The sequence below is a fragment of the Poecilia reticulata genome, chromosome 20 (assembly GCF_904066995.2).
Source record: "Poecilia reticulata chromosome 20, P_reticulata-male-v2, whole genome shotgun sequence".
Lineage (NCBI taxonomy): Eukaryota > Metazoa > Chordata > Actinopteri > Cyprinodontiformes > Poeciliidae > Poecilia > Poecilia reticulata.
Genome location: NC_088849.1, coordinates 24,688,023 through 24,707,485, shown reverse-complemented (window position 1 = coordinate 24,707,485; position 19,463 = coordinate 24,688,023). Strand labels below are relative to the sequence as shown.

At 39.8% G+C, this 19,463-nt stretch overlaps 1 protein-coding gene across 2 annotated transcripts in view; it reads right to left on the bottom strand.

The window, feature by feature from the left end:
- Nucleotides 1-1,135: 1,135 nt before the first annotated feature.
- LOC103456686 (enhancer of polycomb homolog 1-like) overlaps nt 1,136-19,463 on the bottom strand; it is a 35,682-nt gene continuing 17,354 nt past the window's right edge. For both annotated transcript variants that reach the window (XM_008396399.3, XM_008396397.3), the window contains 7 exons: nt 19,270-19,359; nt 18,573-18,721; nt 15,984-16,369; nt 8,561-8,700; nt 8,265-8,406; nt 5,124-5,544; nt 1,136-2,734 (listed from right to left, as the gene is read on the bottom strand). In XM_008396399.3, the coding sequence (XP_008394621.1) occupies nt 2,662-2,734; nt 5,124-5,544; nt 8,265-8,406; nt 8,561-8,700; nt 15,984-16,369; nt 18,573-18,721; nt 19,270-19,359 (1,401 nt within the window). In that variant the 3' untranslated portion in view covers nt 1,136-2,661. The remainder of the gene's footprint in view (nt 2,735-5,123; nt 5,545-8,264; nt 8,407-8,560; nt 8,701-15,983; nt 16,370-18,572; nt 18,722-19,269; nt 19,360-19,463) is intronic.

The window sequence follows — 19,463 nt, the reverse complement described above, 5'->3', positions numbered from 1 at the left end:
TTAATCAAATAATTTAATAACTGATCAATAGTTTGTAAACTGAATCAGTACAACAGCACTTTGCACCAGATTTGATGGCCATTTCAATTTAGCAGTAAAAACTTCTTAAACATTTAGTCGATATATAGTTTTAGACCAAACTGTGATTAATTACAAGCTCTGAAATTAAATTATCAGTGTTTTATTTCCTCCTCAGAGCTTCTGTTGCCACCAAGAAGAGGCGATGAGGAAAAACGAGATTCTGTCGGATCTGCAGTGAAAAATGGCTCCGTAACGAGGGTGGGAGAGGCCGGGTTGACGCCCACCCTGCAGACCGCTAGGTGGGCCGGCTGTCTGTCTGTCTGTCTGTCTGTCTGACGACTGATTGCTCTTCTGCAGCATGAATGATGAGACTGAAACAAGCTGGGAGCTCCGGAAAACACAAAGAGAAGCAAGTTGAAGCAATTACTGCTGAGGGAACGATGGTGTTGGGCCTCAGAGAGGAGCTTGATGTGCTTTATGCATTCTTAAACATCCATACAGCGAGTATGGAAGTTAGATTGTGATTTAAAAAAAAAAAAAAATGAAGCAGAAAAAACGTAACAAATACAGAAATGTGTTCAGGTGAAGGTCAGAAAGGTCTTAATTTTTCATTTCGTTCACAATGTTGTAGACACACTTCTGTTTTGGTACTTCAAAACTACTTCATCTTAAAGGGAAAATAAATGCAAATCATCAAAGTATCTTCAAAGTTGCTGTGGGAAGGAAGGATTTCCAGTAGCAGTCAGTCTTGCAACATATCTGAAGAAGCCTCTGATTGAAGACAATGCTGCTCACCTTTAAATCTGTCAGCAGAGGTGTTCGAGTCAGAGATATTCCAAATTAAATTCCCCTCCTACATAAATAAAATCTCAAACTGTGTTTTGTGTTCACACGGTTTTTTTTGATATTGTTTTGGATCTGAAATCGTCTGGAGACAATCGGACAACTCTCAGCATCATTTTTAAACTACAATACAAAAATAAGGCATCTTCAGTCAGAGGCTTCTTCAAAACTGCTGTAATACTGACCACTACAGGAGATTTTGTGTAAAATACAGGAGGCACAATCTCAACACAAGCAGAGAACCAGGCACATAAAACAGGAGTCCAAACAGTTCACATTTAATGCCCTGGGCTTTATTTTCTTATTTTAGTGAGAGTTCTGTCACATTTTTTAAGTCTTTTCAGCCTCCAGGTGGGACAAGTAAACCTCAAAGATATATTTTGCCATTGGACTGGGCATTCAGGTTCTGACAAAGACAAGAAGCACTACTAAGTAATGCTGCCTTTGTGCCTCTTAACTCTTCACGGAAGAGACGACGTACATTTTCCCCAAAAGGAAGGCACCAAATACTTGTGGTTTTTGGCCTCGCAGCCATCTGGAGATTCTTTTTACCAAGAAGAAATAAAAAGAAGAAGAAAAAAAAAAAGAAAACAAAGAGGAAGTGAGAAAAGAAATTCTCACAAACGCCCCTCATTGGGATTTTTTCTCTCTCTTTCCGATATTAAAAACTGGAATGATGAAACAGCGATTACTGCCCGTTCACCTCCCTTATCACCTATGCATGAACAAGTAACAAATGAACAAAAGAATGAAGTCTTAAAAAAAAGCTTACAATCAATTTAACCACAAGGAGAAAAACAAAATACAAAAATAGCTTTTTTTGTTTTGTAAAAAATAAAATAAAATAAAGTCAGATAAAACAATTAAAGGAGACGCCACTTGCATGAAAATGACAGATGACTCCTTTAAAAAAAATAAAAAATACAAAAGCAGCATTGATATTTATATAAAAACAAAAAGTCACAAAACAATAGTGCTTAAATTAGAAGCAGAAGCTTCTGGGAAGAGACTTCATCCCTGTTTTGTTACTTGTGTTTGGGACATTATACGAAGAGGAAGAGTTGCTCCTCCTCCTCCTCATCATCACAGCTCACGTTAATGTGATCCAGGGGGAGGAAAAAAAAAAAAAACGAAGCAAAAAATAAAGTGATATGAGGGTGATGGTGGTGGTGGTGGGGTGGGGGGGACCTGCTTTGTGTTCACAAAATACAAAAATACCCAGGAGTCCGTAGCTATCAAACATACACAACAGCACAGGAACCAACAAAGGTACAGTGTACAAATAAAAAAAATAAACTGAAAGCAACAAACAAAAACAAAACAAATTGTAAACACAGCACAATAAATAGATAAAACCAGCAGGCTCCGCACCATGCACGTGATAAAACTCTTCTCTGTACATCTCCTCTCACACTCGCCACAAGTCAACTTGGCTTATTCTTTTTTTTTTTCTTTTTTTTTCCTTTAAAGTTTGACTCCCAAGTGCAAAACATCACAAATGGACAGTTCTGTATTCAAGTAATATATATACACGTGAAGAGGGAGGGGGGGATATTACAAATATGTAGTTGCTGTACAGATACTAATTTATGTCATATTTATAGTTTACATGAGTCAATATTTTCTTGACGGTAACAAAAACAAAAAAAAGAAAAAGGGTGTAAAAAGAGATGAGTCGCCGCTCCGCCCGCTTCCAGTCCTGCCGTCCCTTTAGCGCCCCCCGATGCTACGATGCACAGCACCTACAGAGTGGAGCCGCCGCCGTCGTCATGCCAACGCCGCGTCGACACGCCGACACTACGTCACCTCCATGGCCACTGTGTTGTCTGCTATACTGTTCAGCGCCGGCTTGTCCTCGTCGTGGTTGTCCCTGAGAGAGACGAGGACAGAGACGTTATCTCCCGGGTCAGGCTTAGGATGGGCGGTTGCCCAGGGCGACAGGTTTTTGAGGGGTGCCCAAAGATTTAGGATTTCTTTGTAACAAATGTGTTTTCTAAGCATTTTACTTTATATAAAACTCAGGCTCAGATGAATTGTATGTAGACCCATCTATTAATGTTTTGTAAGTTGCATGACTAAAATGTTTACTTTTATTTATTCATGTAAATGTTTAATTTCATGTTAGGCACCAAAACTGGCTCTAGACTAGGGGCCCTCATCTTTCTGAATGCTTTTGGTTGTTTTGTTAATGCTAATGAATGTAACTGTACAGGAATCTTTTGTGGATAATGAGCATGGTTTGGACAAAGAGTTGAAACTGTGACATAAAATAAATAAAATTTAGATGTGCAAATGTGAGATATGGCTTCTTCCTACTTCTTTTCAACTTCTTTTTTTATTTGTAACTTTGTAAATGTTCAATCATTTCATCTTCTCAACAGATCTTATTTGGATTTGTTGACATATTTCCAAGTATATGCAAACATAACTTAACAAAAACAAAGAAAGTGGGATGTGTGATGAAAAACTACCCTGAACACATCAGAGTGCTTTTCAATGTGCAGAATTAACCGAGACGGATGAGAAGAAAATCAGCCTGCTAGAAATCAATTCCAAACATTTTAGAAGAAAAAAGTGTTTGGAAGCATCTTACACACTTCTGAGTCAGTGGGAAGAATGATATGTTGACTGCAACTTATATTGTCAATGTATACTGACATACAGATTAATTTTGTAATTATTAAGGGACAGATTTATACAAGTTGAAACAGAGAGAGCTTCACCTTCCAGGAGGATGGCAGCCATAAATATATCGACTCAGAAAAGCTGAATATCATCTTGGATTTCCAACTTGCAAAAAACTGATTTCATCATTTTTCTCCCTGCTCCCATCTGGATGCAGATATCTGGATGCCAAAATGTCAAACTTAGTGACATTTTGTTATAAGAGGACATTTGTTCCTCTTATAACAAAATGGGTTTTGTTATAAGAGGAACATAACCCATTTTGTTCCTCTTATAAGTTCTTAAAATTCAATCTGGAAGAGCTTTAACAATTTTCTTAATGTTTTTATTATTTTTTTAAATCTTGTCCTAATGAAGATGCCATATTCAAGTCAGTGTGTTTATTGTTTTTAATATGTTAAAGAATTGAACACTTTTAATTATGTTCTATTTATTGTGTTTGTGTCAAATTTCCTGTTTGGCACGAAAGCTGCCTCACCTCACTGTGACCAAATCTACCTAATGGTATAAATAAAGTTGATTAAAAGCTGGCGTCTCTTCTCTGAACATCATTAAACTCTGGATGACTGGTTTACAAGGCCCTTCTTGGCTCGGTTCCTACTTATAAATTAACTTTTCTTGAGAGAAATGCAGCCGTTACCGTTTACGATCAGACATTCTGGGTCTCCTTGTTCCACATGTGGGAACGGGAAAGAAAGCTTTCCGTTCCTCTGCCCTCTGTGCTTGGAGCTCAAACTGTCACAACTTGTTTCACTAAAAGCTTTCGGCTCCATCTTAAAGTGTTACGTAAAATTGACTTTTTGAGCTTTACATCATGTTATTCCTAATCAAAAACATACCTGGATGCTGCTTCAATTCTTTCATGCACGTTTGAGAAATCCTTTAAGTCTCCACGGCAACCATTCAGCTGTGCAAAAACGCCTGGGTGGACCTAACGCTCCTCCTTGGAGCTCAGTTCCTTCAGACTAGCCAGCAGTAATTAGCAAACACCTGATGGAACTGCACATCTGCTGAGCTCATTATAGGAGCTACTTCCCAGTGAAAAGCTGGTAAAAATTTTAGAGGGTTAACAGTGGAGCTACGCTGTGATGGCATCCTGAAGACGGAGTTTCAGAAAGAGCAGGGGGCTTTTAAAGAGACAGCGGTGCAATTTTTACTTCGTGTAAAAACACCCAGTAAAATAAGTGTTTTAAGTAAGCAGTTTTAAACAACTGTTACTTGGTTAATCTATAAAACTGCACTGGAAAATACATAATACTGTCCCTTTAAGAAACTGAAAATGGGATTAAATCGAACAGTGCCTATGTTTTATAATAACTCTTGTACTTTGCGTATTTTTTATGTTTATTTAGTTCGTATCCAGTTATTTATTTCACTGTTGTGTGTTGTGCTTTCCTGGTCAGTTATAAAAGAGGTTTTGATCTCAGTGGGTTTTATCTGGTTCTATAAAACTCTTAATAATAAACGATGTTTATTTGCCTGGTTATGTAGCTTCTTCTGACTGGAACCGTTGAGGAATTTAATCTGTTCAGGAAATATGATTTCTCCAACTTCCTCTTGGAAAGCGTCCTCACCTGGAGCTCATGTCCATGGACGACGCTCCGGAGACTTTGGGCATCTGCAGGTTGGTGGAGGTGGACAGCTTTAAGGCAGAGGCTGGCACGTTGCCGAGGGTCCGGGGGATGTGGCGTCCCGCCAGGCTGGCGGCCGACTGCACGCTCAGACAGATGTTGTTCCCGATGAGGACCTGAGTGGTTGTGGGGGCTGCCCCGGCGGCGCCGCATCCCAGCAGCCCCAGAGCCGCTGCGGTGGCGGCCGTGTGGGTGCTGGGGGTGGCGTTGATGGAGGCGGGGACGACTGTGGCGGGCGCGGGGACGGCGGCGTTGATGGAGGGCTGCAGGAAGGTCGGGGCGGCGACCGTGGTAGTGTGTGTCGACTGGTTGGTGGTGTGGAGAGTGGAGGCGGCGCTGCTGAGGTGCAGGTTTTTGTAAATGCCTGGTGAGGAAAAATGGAAGAAACGGTTGAAGATCCACAAGAGAAATAGACGCTTCCAGTTTATCTGCAAACTACCGCACTGAGTCATTAGCAGAAGAAGAGAAACACCTAAATAATCTAATGCAATCCACCTCCAGCAGTGCTGCCACACATCCAGTGTTTATCACGCTTATTATTCAGTCTGGTTGACACTAAACGCTGATGCAACGACTAATTGATGAGCTGCCAGCAGTGCTGGAGGTGAAGGAGGATGGGTAGAGCTGGGAGCCATGAACTTAATCTATGGTGTAATCCACTGAAATCCACATTTACATCATGTCAAAAATCCATCATTATATTCCCAGAGCGCTCCATCCTTTTTGCCAACTTTTAAAGTATAAAACTAATTATAAATAAACAGCAAAAGGAGGTTAGTTTAAATATTGAAATCTAGAAAAAGATGGCTTTAATGGAAAAGGTGTAGATACGGAAAGATGATAAATGGATGCCTGGCGGATTGACAAATTAACAGTTGATGGTTGGAGAAACTGAAAGTCTGGTTGGTTTAATGAATAAAGTACTGATTTGATGGATAAGCTAATGGATGGATGATCAGTTTGGTGGGTGAATGGGTGGTTTAGTGTAGCGGTTCTCAACGTGGGCGGTACCGCCCCCCAGGGGGCATTCAGAGGACGGCAGGGGGCACATTTTTACAAAAGGGGGGCGCTGGGATGCCTTTGTGGGGCGTTTGGTTGAAGGTAAACTTTACACCTTGAATGCACAACAATACCAGTTTAGACTTTGAGCAACTTGGTAAAACTGTATTGTGTAACATTAAATCATGCCTGGCTGCAACTGTATCGATGGCAGCTCTTCTTCTATTCAATGTTTGTTAGCTTCTGTTAGCTTCTTGGCGCAGCTCCGTTCTCCTGCTACTGGTAGCTAAAATCACGATACCCTCACTGTGTATCCCTCTGAAAATGAACCAATTTAAATAAAGAAATAAAGAAATCCCTCCATGGGTGATACCACGATAGAGAGCGTTCATTTTATAGCGTTAACACGGTGCTGTAAGTGGTCCGGTATGAAACGGGGGTGATAGAACAACAAAGCACTTTTAAATTTCAATAATCAGAATGCAGAAATTGTTTCCGTTGTTTTAAAAGGTTTATGTCAGTCTGCCTTTTCCCCATCGATATGTTTCCTGACCGCCCTGCACCTTAGGGGTTAAAAAAAAAAAAAAAAAAGACGTTCACATTGCACAAAACTCTGAAACAGGAGAAGCAGGACATAAAACGGAGCGACGAACTAGATGTGAATTATGGCATAAAAACAGAGAATCCGACACTGAACAGTGAAAAATCAACACATGATGTGAAACATGACGATTAAGAGGCGCAGCAAGTGATGAGTGAAGATTACTGATGGTCAATAAACGATAAAATAAATCTAGCAACAGGAAAGAAACTAAAGTGGACATAGCAATAAACCAAGAGAAGATAATACTAATCAAATGAAACTAAATGGAAATGAATGAACAACAAAATTCAAGAACAAACTAAGAAACTAAAGTAAATACAGAGGAATAAACTGGTATGGCAAGACCTTTCGAGCAATAATTAATACAGAGGACTGTATGGCAAGAATAAACAGACACTATTTCCAGATAAAAGGTAAAATAATATTGTTGAAGTGTGATGGGTTTGTTGAGACCATATCTAGTACTGATAATAAATATATCTTACAGACCATAACAGTAAAGAACTGATCACTTATTTATGTTTTTAATTAGATTTGATATATTTATTTCTTCAATATTATTTTTTATGTCAGTGTTAATGTCATGAGGCTGATGACTTCATGTACTTCAATTAGACTCATTAGGATTTGATTAAGAACCAGATTTGTTCTTTGTAATTTCTGTCCAGTAAAACTACTAATCTATAATCAATAGCCAGGTCTATATAAAGATATAATCCATGTTTCTGTCTCATATTTGTTTGGCATTAAAAGGACCTGGAACTTTTGTTTTTCCACTGAAAGCTCTGGTTTGCACAATAAATGCCATGTGGGTGATATTTTATGGTTGATGCTCTGATGTCCCATTCTCCTGAAGGCAGCACAGAGCTGCACCACCAGAAACCGACAGAAACACCGAAGAGAAGAAGAGCCATGATTAATGTAGTTACAGTTCTATCCATGTTTTAATGTTGCAGAACTCAGTCGTTTGCAAATAGTTCAAAGTTTAAACTGGCATGTTGAGCATCTTTTATCTGGTCATTTTGTGGAATATTTAACAACTAGAAAATGGCAAAGAATAAGAATATTTTTTCCACTCTGACTGGCTGCTGTTAGGCCTACAGATTTTAACTTGAATGTTCATTGCATTTTTCATAGACGCCTGTGAAAATAATTTCTATTCCCATAGCTTTTTTGCTCTCTGGGAAATTAGTTTTGATGATAAATACAGAAACAAGCATAAAAATCAAAACATCTACAATAGTGACAGTAATATTAATAAAATAATGGTCAGTGCAAAGTAACCTACAAATTCTTTGGTGGGGGACGGTGAGGGACCTGGATAAAGGCCAGGGGGGTGCTGGCCCAAAAAAGGTTGAGAAACAGTGGTTTAGTGGTTGGAGGGATGAATTGGTTAGCTAGATGGGTGGTTGGATTAACAAATGGTTTCGCAGTTGGATGATGGATGGAATCCCGAATCCTGCAGAAAGCTTGAAACCCACCAGAACCGGTCAGAACCCCGTTGACTCCGGTCGCCAGCACCAACTCCTCTTTGGATTTGAAGCCGAGCAGCTGATCTGTGGTGATGAGGGCCGAGGCAGCAAACTGGGCGCTGGCCTGGTCCAGCGTTTTTGACACAAGGGTCTGAAACCAGCAACACACAGAGAGAAAACATGTGTGATCAGAAAGTACTGAAACAGCTGCTCTCAGAACCTCTGATACCAAACAGGCGATTCCCTCACCACCCCACAGCAACTCCATCTGCTCAGATGAGATCAGGTGGAGGCTTCCTACTGACCTGTGTGTTTGTGGTGGTGGTGGTGGTTGTCGGATTGTTGACCGGTTGTTGCTGCTTCTGCTGCTGGCTCTGCTCCAGCTGCTGCTTCTGCATCAGAGCCAGCTGCTCCTGGTGCTTCTGGTACTGCTCGGCGGTGAACGCTGCAGACACACAGAGCCGGAGATCAGGACCAGATGATGGCAAAACAATGGCTTTACGGGCACATGTTGGTACAATGGATTGTAAAATAAACACCGCTGATTCACAGACACCTGCTTAAAAATCAGTGAGTGATCAACAATCCACCGTAGCAAATGTGATCACTTTCATCTGCATCTTGGAGAATAAATTCTGAAAAATATTAAAACTTTGCAGGTTAAAAATGAGATTAAGAGGCTTCTGAGGGGTGCTGCAAATGCAAATTTGCGCTTCCTTTCATTAAAACAGTCTGCTGAAGGTTGGTAGATTTTATAATATGTTTGATTCAAACTCTGTGAAAACATCTTTATGAAGGGTAGCTGGGTCAGGAATGTGTTTGCAAACAAAAATACAGAACCAGAGAGAAATGTGTGGCATCTACCAGAAAACTCCAGCTTTAATTCTAAATGTGCGGAGGTAAGAAAAACTGATTCCTGCAGAGGAAACCAAGCTTTGGAGGATCTGTCTGGAATAAGAGGTCTGACTGTTTAAGAATCCGTTATGCAGATAAAAAACAATCCTGAATGTTTGCCAGCAGATTAAAAAAAATAATAATTAGCTGGTTTTACTATTCAACAAGAAAATAAACTTTCAAACTGGAGAAGCTGAATTCAATACGACTCTAGAAGAAGGTCCCAGCTTTCTCTCTCTAACTGCATGGAAAAGCACAACAAAGAGCAACTGGAACAGTCGGCGATTCATTTTTGGTATCGGAGTCACAATTATTTCAATCAAAATAGGTGAGAAAACGCCAGGCAGGAATCAATGAAACTCAGAACAAGATTTCTGAAACAAAACTCTCAACTTAGACATTAAACTCTATTACTCAAAGCTAATTCAACAGGTCAAAGTTCAACAGAAAATCTACATAGAAACATTTAGACAAGACAAAAGCATACCCATCCCATTCAACAACAGCAAAACTATTTTTTTTTAAATAATTCCATTCAAAACACCATCATGTTTTTTGCTGTGGTTTCAAACTTTTATTTAAAGTTGTGATGTTTATAATCCAATATATATATATAATCCAATATAACTGACTTGTACTTCAAGGTACATGTGAAGCTTCCATCACAACTGACATGATGCCGGCTCCGCCCCCAAGCTGACGTAGAGCAATCCTCCTCCAATCATTCTAGGGCTCTTGTCAGCAACTGACCAATCAGTGTTCCAAGTACAGTACTCTGACAATATTGACTATGTCTGCCATAGAAAACACACTGGAGTCAGAGATTTTGAGGAAAATAATAGATAATCATGGTCCCAGTTGTCAGTGGGTAATAAGCATTCCCGACAGCCGTTACCCAGAACGTATAGAGGGCGGAATACAATTTATTACATTTCCAAAACCAAAAAGGAGCCTGGAATAACGCAAAAAACGGACCATGAACTGCAGCCCACCTCACATCCAGATGAATGAAAACTACCAAGTGCCTCACCTCACTGCACCACGAAGGCAACTGGTAGCAAACATCCCAGTTTTTGTCATACCGACACTTACTGATAGCTCCGTGCTAACGACTCACGACTCCTTACAAAACGATTCACGGCTGACGGCTACTGGTCAAATAAACACAACTCGGTTAAATTAAAACAACAATGCTAAACATCTAATCATTTCCAGATCAATAAGTGAAGGTAGTTATGCTGGATTTTATGCGTGTAGATTCCAACAGTAGCTCTGGCAGCATGAAAACAGACTGCACTAACTGCTGTATTGGCATTTAAACACAGTTTCATGCTACTGTTTATTTCTAAGCATTTTCTTGAAGGCAGATTTTCACAAGTTGGTTTTATTCAGTCATTACTCACCCATTTTGTACGTGCAAAGTGCGTCACATCCAACCAGACTTTGTGTCCCTCTTGGGCTTTATCGTTGATATCTCTGTCATTTCCCACTAATAACCTTACAGACCTGACGTAGGACTAGTTACAGAATTTTCTTGCCTGCCGTCTTTGTCTCAGTGTTGGTTTATAAGACAAAAATGACTCAAAAAATGTCTCGGATAATGCAATGAGCTCCGTTAGTCTGCATTTGTCTCATCTACTTCTGCAAGGGGGCGTGGCCTGAACTGGCGTCACGTCATTTGATATTCTTCCATATTTAGAGTATTAAACTATAATAATTTTTACTTTGAAGTATAATGTAAACAAAATATTCTGTTGTGCTGTTTTCAATGGAGATAACGTAAAGCTTCAGTAATTAATGTGGCCTTCTGGCTGGGAGTGCACTGATTGCAGTTTTCTGGCCGATTATAGATCTTTAAAAAGCCGATTTTTCCTGATGCCTGCTATTTTATCTGGAAAGTCACTAAATGTACCAACAAAGTGGCTAAGTTGACTATTGCTAACAGCACTCATGCAGACGTTACCTGGGCAGCAGGTCAGTCAGTCAGCTCTCAGAAAAAGGGGACGGAGTGATTCTTAGACCTTTGCAGTTTGTTAAGACCGGCTTCACATGCAAATACAGACTGATCACTGAGCTCACAAAATTAAGGAAATCAGAGGAGATTTATCAGGACATCCCTACTTTCAGCTGAATATGCTGTTTACGGTAAAATAAATAAAAGCTTCTGAAGCTCAACATTTTTATTATTTCAGGTCACAATATACCAACAAAACTGTTGAAAACTGATGTGTGACTTCTATATTGAAAATCCAAGCTGGAAATGAAAGTAATTTTGCATATTATTACAACACACCATCTCAGATTAGGAGACCAGGTGGTTTATAAAACGCACCAGAGCATTTACTGGATGCTCATCACTCTCCTCCAAAAACAAGCTGGAAACAAAACCCCCAATTCATTTCCACGCCAAAAAAAAAAAAAAGATAAACAGAGTTGACCCTTTTTAAAGGGTTTGGACATACGGGGGGAAGGCTGGTAGCTTTTGGCAACATCAATATGTTCTCGGCTCTAAACTGTTCCAACAGCTGCAACGCCCCTTTGTGTTTTGTCACATACATCAGTAATATTCCTTGTTGCTTTAATCTGTGGTATATCAATAAGTTGGTCTAGTCAAAGTTAATTCAGGAAGAAACAAAGCCAGTCGCATCGCATCACTGTAGCTTTGTATATTTGAGAAAATCATTTAGAAAAACTTAAATTTCTCTATACTTACAAATAAAATAAAGTTGTTTAAATATCTGATTGAACTGCTTTAAGCGTTACATTCCAGTTTAGAACTGAAATTAGGAAAACAAACTTTATTAACAGGTGTGAAGCTCTTCTATGCGACTCCATCATCAGGTGCTGGTGTGTAAAACGGGCCCAGCTGCTGTGAGCTCGTCTGTCCTCCTCCAGCAGTTCAGGCTCAGCGCGTTCTGACAAACTCCCAAAAGGAAAATCTGGAAACTAGCTCATGAGTTCATGTTTCTGCTTTACGTGTTTGTTATGGAGGACGGTGGAAGAAAAAGTGGAGAAAACAGGAAGAAAAAAAAAGAATGTTAAACTTCAGGACAACTACTGCTACGCAATTAGCATACAGACTGCAGCAATCTTTATTTTTAAGCCGATGTTTTTGATTGGCAGAAAGTGGATAAAATCTTTCTATCTAGGTGAAACACTTTTCAGTACCTTTAAATCGCCAAATGAATAAATAACCAGGTTTCTGCTGATGCAATGAACAAAACCAGACAATCAACTGGATCCAAACAAATATCTGTGGAGTAAATTTGGATTTGCATTTTAGTCACACTGTTCAGTTTTGCTACATTTCCAGCCCTGACAGTAGAAGTTAGTGCAGCTCAGAGGAGAAGCTTGTCTGTCTTCAATTTGACTCGGAAAGACTTTCAGGTTACCACAGAAAACGTTTTGGAGGTCAAAGAGCTTCAGGTTAGGTTGGCATTCAGTTCTACTGTAGGAACCTGCAGCAGACGTCTGCACTACGTGATAAAACACAAACATAAGAGCAAAATCCTTTCCAAGGGTACAAGATGAACAATGACTAATGTACTAGCGAAAGGAAAAAATGTTTTTACGATGAATTGGGACGCAGATGAGGACGATTCTGAACATTAACCATAGTTATCTTAACGGCTTAAAAGTAATTAGTGACCTGGGTCCGAACATTTAAGCTTGGAAAGTGTGGCACCAAGCAGTTAATGGCAAATATCACATGTGAAAAGAAAATAAACACTCATAAGCTCTGTGTCATGCAGGACTTGTGAAAACCTGAGTGAAGTTGCCCCCCCACCTTCTTCAAATCAGACAAAATTGGTGTCAAACGTTTGTGCAGCAAAAATTTTCCGTTTGTGCCGCTATCATTTTAAAGATATAAAGAAATGCTTCTAGAGGTCATCCAAGGTCAACCATCTTCAAATCAGACAAAATGGGTGCCAATCAACTCGACTACGTTTGTGCAGCAAAAATTTTCGTTTGTGCTTCTTTGGCTTTGAAGATATTAATTAAAGTGTAAAGGTCAAAAGGTCAACCAGCCCCCCCACTTTTATGAAATTAAACTTTCTTTATATCTTTAAAATGATAGCGGCACAAACAAAAAATTTCGCTGCACAAACCAGCACAAACGTTTGACACAAATTTTGTTTGATTTCCTAAAAGTGTGTGTGTGTGTGGGGTGGGGTGGGGGGCTGGTTGACCTTTACACTTTCATTAATATCTTCAAAGCCAAAGCAGCACAAACAAAACTTTTTGCTGCACAAACGTAGTCGAGTTGATTGGCACCCATTTTGTCTGATTTGAAGATGGTTGACCTTGGATGACCTCTAGAAACATTTCTTTATATCTTTAAAATGATAGCGGCACAAACGAAAATTTTTGCTGCACAAATGTTTGACACCAATTTTGTCTGATTTGAAGAAGGTGGGGGGGAGGGGGCAACTTCACTCAGGCCTTGTGAAAGAAGGAAATCTTTCAAAATACATGAAACAAGAGATAAAATAACACCAGGAGGAAAACAACCAGATCATCAAGCTAGCAGTAAAATTCCCTTTCTGACTAATCTGGTAATGAAGTTCTTCCAAATTATTAAATAAGAGCATAACTTCTGATTGGTTAGCAATTGATTGCAAATATTAAAATACTAAACAGGATGATGTCTGTGCTTCTTCTGGCCCATCTACAGCGCTTCACATCAGAACAGTAGCATCTAGCCTCAAGGCTCGTTCTATTGCTGTTTTATTGTATAAGGGCATCATGACTGCATCTCACCACATCTAACTAAAACACAAAGCTGCATGAAACGATAAAACAAGTTAGTGATTCTGTGGAAACCTTGAATCTATTTGTGAAAACAGAGAGATTGGTGCTGAGAATCTGCAGTAGAAAACTGAATTATTCTACACTGACAGATAAACAGACTGGGATCTTAAAACACATTGGATCAGGTTCCAACAGAAATACTGAATACATCTCGTATTTACAAACGCAACATAGCTGAACGCATCGTTGGACTCTTAAGCTTATTGGGTTTAGAGTGTAGTGATAATGCCACAGTGTTTTGTAATACATCAAAAAAAAAAAAAATATATATATAAATAAATATATATATCTATCTATCAAAACTATCCATCCTGCTCCGTGGCTGAAAACCGGCTTCTGGACATTTAGTGGTTGTGGCTGTTTGCTACATAAACACCAAATTCTGACCAATCACACCAACGTTTCAAATGCAGGTGGAGGTAAAAAGTCCACCAAGGCCGTTGTGGCATGAAGGGCTGAACGACATGAGGCTGAGAAAAACAAGACGTGATTTTCTTCACCTCTGCGACAAAAATAATTGATTTTAGCCGTTTAGCGGTCCGTCACTCTGCTGCAGAAACTAGACACTTATTACACATCTTTCAATTTTACCAGGAATGTGCTGCTATAGTTTAATTCACTTCTTTTTTCTTAGTTTATGTGAAGCGTAAATAAAACATCCACAAACCTTTTTTCATATCTTTTCCCTCCTAAGCAGCAAAACCAACCCAGTTAGGAGCTGAATTACAAAACCCCCCAAATGTACTGGATAATATATTTTATACTATTCAGGTTTTAAACAGTCAGATACAAATATCTGTAGCTTTTGAGTCCAAGAGGGAAGTGTGATTATGTGTCAGTAAGACAGTTTAAAACAAAAGTTCTCAGTTAAAACAACCAACAACGTCTAAAGAAGCAGGAAATCACCAGGAGAAGTTGCTCTGAATTCATCAGTGTCGTCACCGTTAGCTCCAAGTAAAAGTGTTTCAGTATAAGAATTAAGTTTTGAGAAACCCTAAAGTTTCTTTCCTGGATAAATCAAATCAGAAGCCAATGAGAGACTAATCCAACAGCATCACCATTCATCCAGTAGGTCACAGAACAAAACAGCTGACTTTCCTCAGGCTCGTTCTTCACGATTCAACCGTGAGGGGGAGAAACTGGACAACATGGCCGCTCGATGTGCTGCTGTGACACATTTCCCAAAACAACTAAATGATCCAAGATTTTTAAGTTACTCTGTGAACTGATGGCAGGACAATAATACAAAGCAAATCTGAAAAGTCTACCTCTGATTAGCTCAAATAAAACAAACCATAACAAATGGACGCCTTTCTGAGTGGCCTCTTCGAAAACAAGATACTGATTCAGATTCTGTGGTTTTAAATAGGCCGTTAAGTACTCGAAAACCCACAAATGACGCTCATTAGGAAATGCATGAATATGTATCCAGTTTGTCTCTCTGATATTATCAGAATTATTCAAGAGTGACAAAAACAAAAAGCAAAAACAGAAAAAAATCTACAGCTTTCAGTAACGCCACCATTTTCCACACATTTCAGCAACTATAAAAAACAAATCAATTTACCCAAACTTCACACAAACACTTTCTGACTAAATTAATACACCCTAATAAAGCAAACTGCAATCCTCTCCATCTACACAAAGCCTCAAATTTACATCAAAGTATGAACTCAGGAGATAAAAAACATCTTAAAAGCCGGAAACCCAAGAAACAGCGATTATTAAACCCGACCTATGGCAGCAGAAATATGAAACATTTAAAGCATTAATAAACAATAAAAGATCAGCCTGAAGTGTGCAGGCTGGAGAAACAACAAAGGATGTCCAAATTAATCCAAATTAACATTCAATTATTTCTTAATGATCCTCAAACTAAAATCGGTTTTTAATTATCCCAGGAAGAACGAAGCGTTTGCACACAATCAGCAACATTTCTGGGTTCTAAGTGAGATTAAACGAGCTCTTTGTGAGGAAAACAAAACTTTCTTTACCAAAATAAAACAAAACAAACAGACTCACCGTTAACAGGAGTGGTGGTGGGTCCAGTGCGGTTCTGGGCTCCAGAGCCTCCAGACAGGGTTCGAGTTAATCCCGACACAGTTCGGCCAAAATCCCTAAATCCACTGCGGGAAATATCCGCTCCCCCGGCGGGGTGCTGGGATAGCGTCCGTGGTCTGAAGTGCCTCCAGCGGCACGCCTTAATGTTCAAAAGAATCCGGCTGAGGTCCACAGGCGTCGCCGACGAGGGCCGGGGCCCGGCGGGGCCTCCAGCGGGGTCCGAGGTATTGGTTTCTGAGGTACTGGTGTTGGAGCTGCGAAGCGGCGAGGCGAGCGGTTCGGACTCCGGGTCGGAGTCGGCGCTCTGGAGGACGCCCTGGTCGGTGTGAGCTCGGTCCATCAGAACCCTGGAACAAGACACAGGAAAGTCAGTGGAAGGACGACCTGGATGGAGTCGCATGTCTACCCCACGAACCCAACAGGTAATCCAGTAACTGTCATGCGTCTCATTAAAGGTGGAGACAAAAATGATTTTAAGCATCTACTTCTTTCACATGATGTGTAACGGTGCATTTGAAAAGTGTTCATACTCCATGACGATAGTAAAGAGGGGAAGCTGCCAACATTGAAGAAGTTCATCTTGTCAATGAAAAATGTAACCTACTGTATGAGGTGGAAACACCAACATTCTCATGGTTAAACACGGTGGTGGCAGCATCATGCTGCGCAAGGCTTCTCACTACATGCTTATCTACTAATGCTAGCATGCTAACATATGAGAGCGTCCATCTGAACTTCGTGCAAACAATGAGGTTAGGAACCAGTTAACATTACAGCAGTAACGGCCTAGTCAAAGTCCAGAAATGTCAGTGACAATCAGCAGTGAGTTCACAGAAATCGATCCAATACAGGATTTTTTTCCTGACGATTAATCGGAACAAATGCCACATTGTGCAGGTTTTTCACCATTTAAGCCATTTTTAAAAATTAAAAATATATTAAAAGATGCAGATGATTCAATTCTTTTTTTAAATAAATATTTTATTGCCTAAAATAAACAAAATATTCCCTTAATGGATACTTCTATGGTACTTCTAACATTAACGTGTGAAAAGTTCAACCTTTTCTGCTCGGTTATTTTCTTGATTAACCAAATTAATAATTTAATGGCAAAAAGTGTTTAACAGGACATTTATTTAGCAAAATAAATCAATTGCTAAATTAGCCATCATTTCAATAATTGATTAATCACAATTAACGGTTTAATTCCCAATCCAGCATTTCTGACTTGGAGAATTTTATTTCAACTTTACAAACATTAATAAAAAACAAAACACGCTTTTCACTGTTTCAACATAAAACTCAAACAGCCTACAATAAAATTTAAGGTTTGGTGTGAAAACGTGGGACATCTGAAGCACCTGAGTGCATAAGCAAACGTACAGGAAAAAAATGTCCGGATAAAATATTCCATAAACGCTGATTGAGAGATCAGCAGTCAAAACAAAACAAAATCATTCAACAGCTTTGGACATTAATGCCAAACACAGCAAGATGGTTATTTTTCTAATAAATCAAGAGCAAATATCTCCTTTCACCAAGCAGAACGTTTTAATTGAGAGACTGCATGATCACTCAGTCCCTGGGGTCGGCTGATAAGGCCGCTGTAAACAGAAATGGAACCCCGCCTGAGAACAAGATAATAAATAACCCAGATGCTCTCGTTAACAACACCTGGCACCGAGACAGAGCTCACTAAAGCTTCACTGGACGCAAACAGACCGAGCTGCAGGATGCGTCTCCCTGCAGCTCCGATCTGGGACCAGCCCATAGCAGAACCCCGCATTAGGACCGTCACCTCAGTCGCAAACGGCCAGCTGGGGCTGCTGGGAGGATGCTACAGAGACGCTACGCTAACCCTCAGCTCATCGTCCCTGCTGAAAACAGAAAGCGGCTCAATATTTGGTATTTTAATCACAACTTACAGTTGTCTGCTCTACATTTGTAGGTTTGTTTTTGGTTAATCAAATAAATAAATTAAATCAGATTTATTTATTTGCATCCTTTAATGTACTTCTAATATTGTATAAAAAGGTTTAAATGAAAAATCTTCAGTATACGCCATTTTTATCCAATTAATTGATTCATGTTGTGAATAATCGCTGGACTAATTGATAACTAAAACAATTGTTAGTTATGTTGCCCAATTTTTCTTATCTGTGCAGATTTAAGGGATTCTAGCATGAAAAATGTTTATGGTCTGCCTCCAATAATCAAGTTGTATGTAGCCGAATCTTTAGTTTCCTTGACTGGAAAAACGGCATCCCCACAGCATGACTTTGCCACCACCGTGTTTACCATGTATTATGAACAATGTGCAAAGCGAGTCTTCCACCATATTTGTTTTGGTCTCAATTGAGCAACTTCTTCCACATGTTTAAGGCATATGAATCCCACATTCTGGTCATAACACCATTTTTCTTATTCTGAATGCAACAAATAAGTTAGAATGCTAAAATTAGCATATTTAATTTAGGTAAAGGTCATCATATCTGTGTGTTTCTTTGCAGCCATTAAGTGAGGAAGCTCAGGATGGAGTGGTGAACCCACCTGCCCCCTCTGCCCACACGGCGCCGTGCCAAACCGATGCAGCGCCACGGCGCATTGAGCGAGGTCAGACAGTAGCGGTAGCGCGGCTCACTGAGCCCACCCTCTGACGGGCTGACCCAGGGCCAGCTGCCAGTCTTATCTGGATGACACTGGAGGAGGAGGAGAAGAACAGAAGATTAAAAACGAGAAGAAAACAAATCTACACTTCTACAGACGATTGGAATCCAGTGGTTTGAAACTTTATTCATAATTTATAAAGCTGGAGAAACTCAAAATGACCTTTTGGGAATTATTTTAGCCTTTCAGCTAAACGGGCCTTAAATTAGGAGGATTTAGATCAATATGCTTAATGTTAAGGTCCTTTAAATGTGAACTACCATTTACAATCAACAACCTGGAACATTTTACCAAGTAGATTGCCATTGATTTTTGAAAAAAAAGAAAAAGAATAATTTTATTCTACAATAAAATGTTTGTGAAGATGGTAAAAACCTCGAGGGCAGAAAAATGTCAATATTTTTCAGCCTAACCCTTTATCATTATAAAAGTCAGAAATTGGCTGAAGAATCTCAGTTTGTGCATCTCTAGTTCCATTCATTCTTGTTTTGTTGCGTCGCAGCGAGGGAGCCCAGCAAGCGGGCAGCCTGTTGTTAGCGCTATAAATAGAAACAGCCAGGAGTCACAGGAGGGCACTTACAGCGTAATACTGACAGCCAGCCTTTCTCCTGAACGCGTAGCAGCCATCTGGGTCATTCTCCTCCTCTGCCTCCGAGGAACCTGAATGGATCTATAAAAACAACGATAATCAAGTCAGCTACAAAAAAAAGACTTGAAACCGTACCATTTCAGACCAAAAACAACACGAATAGGAACAGTTTACATGATAGCAAT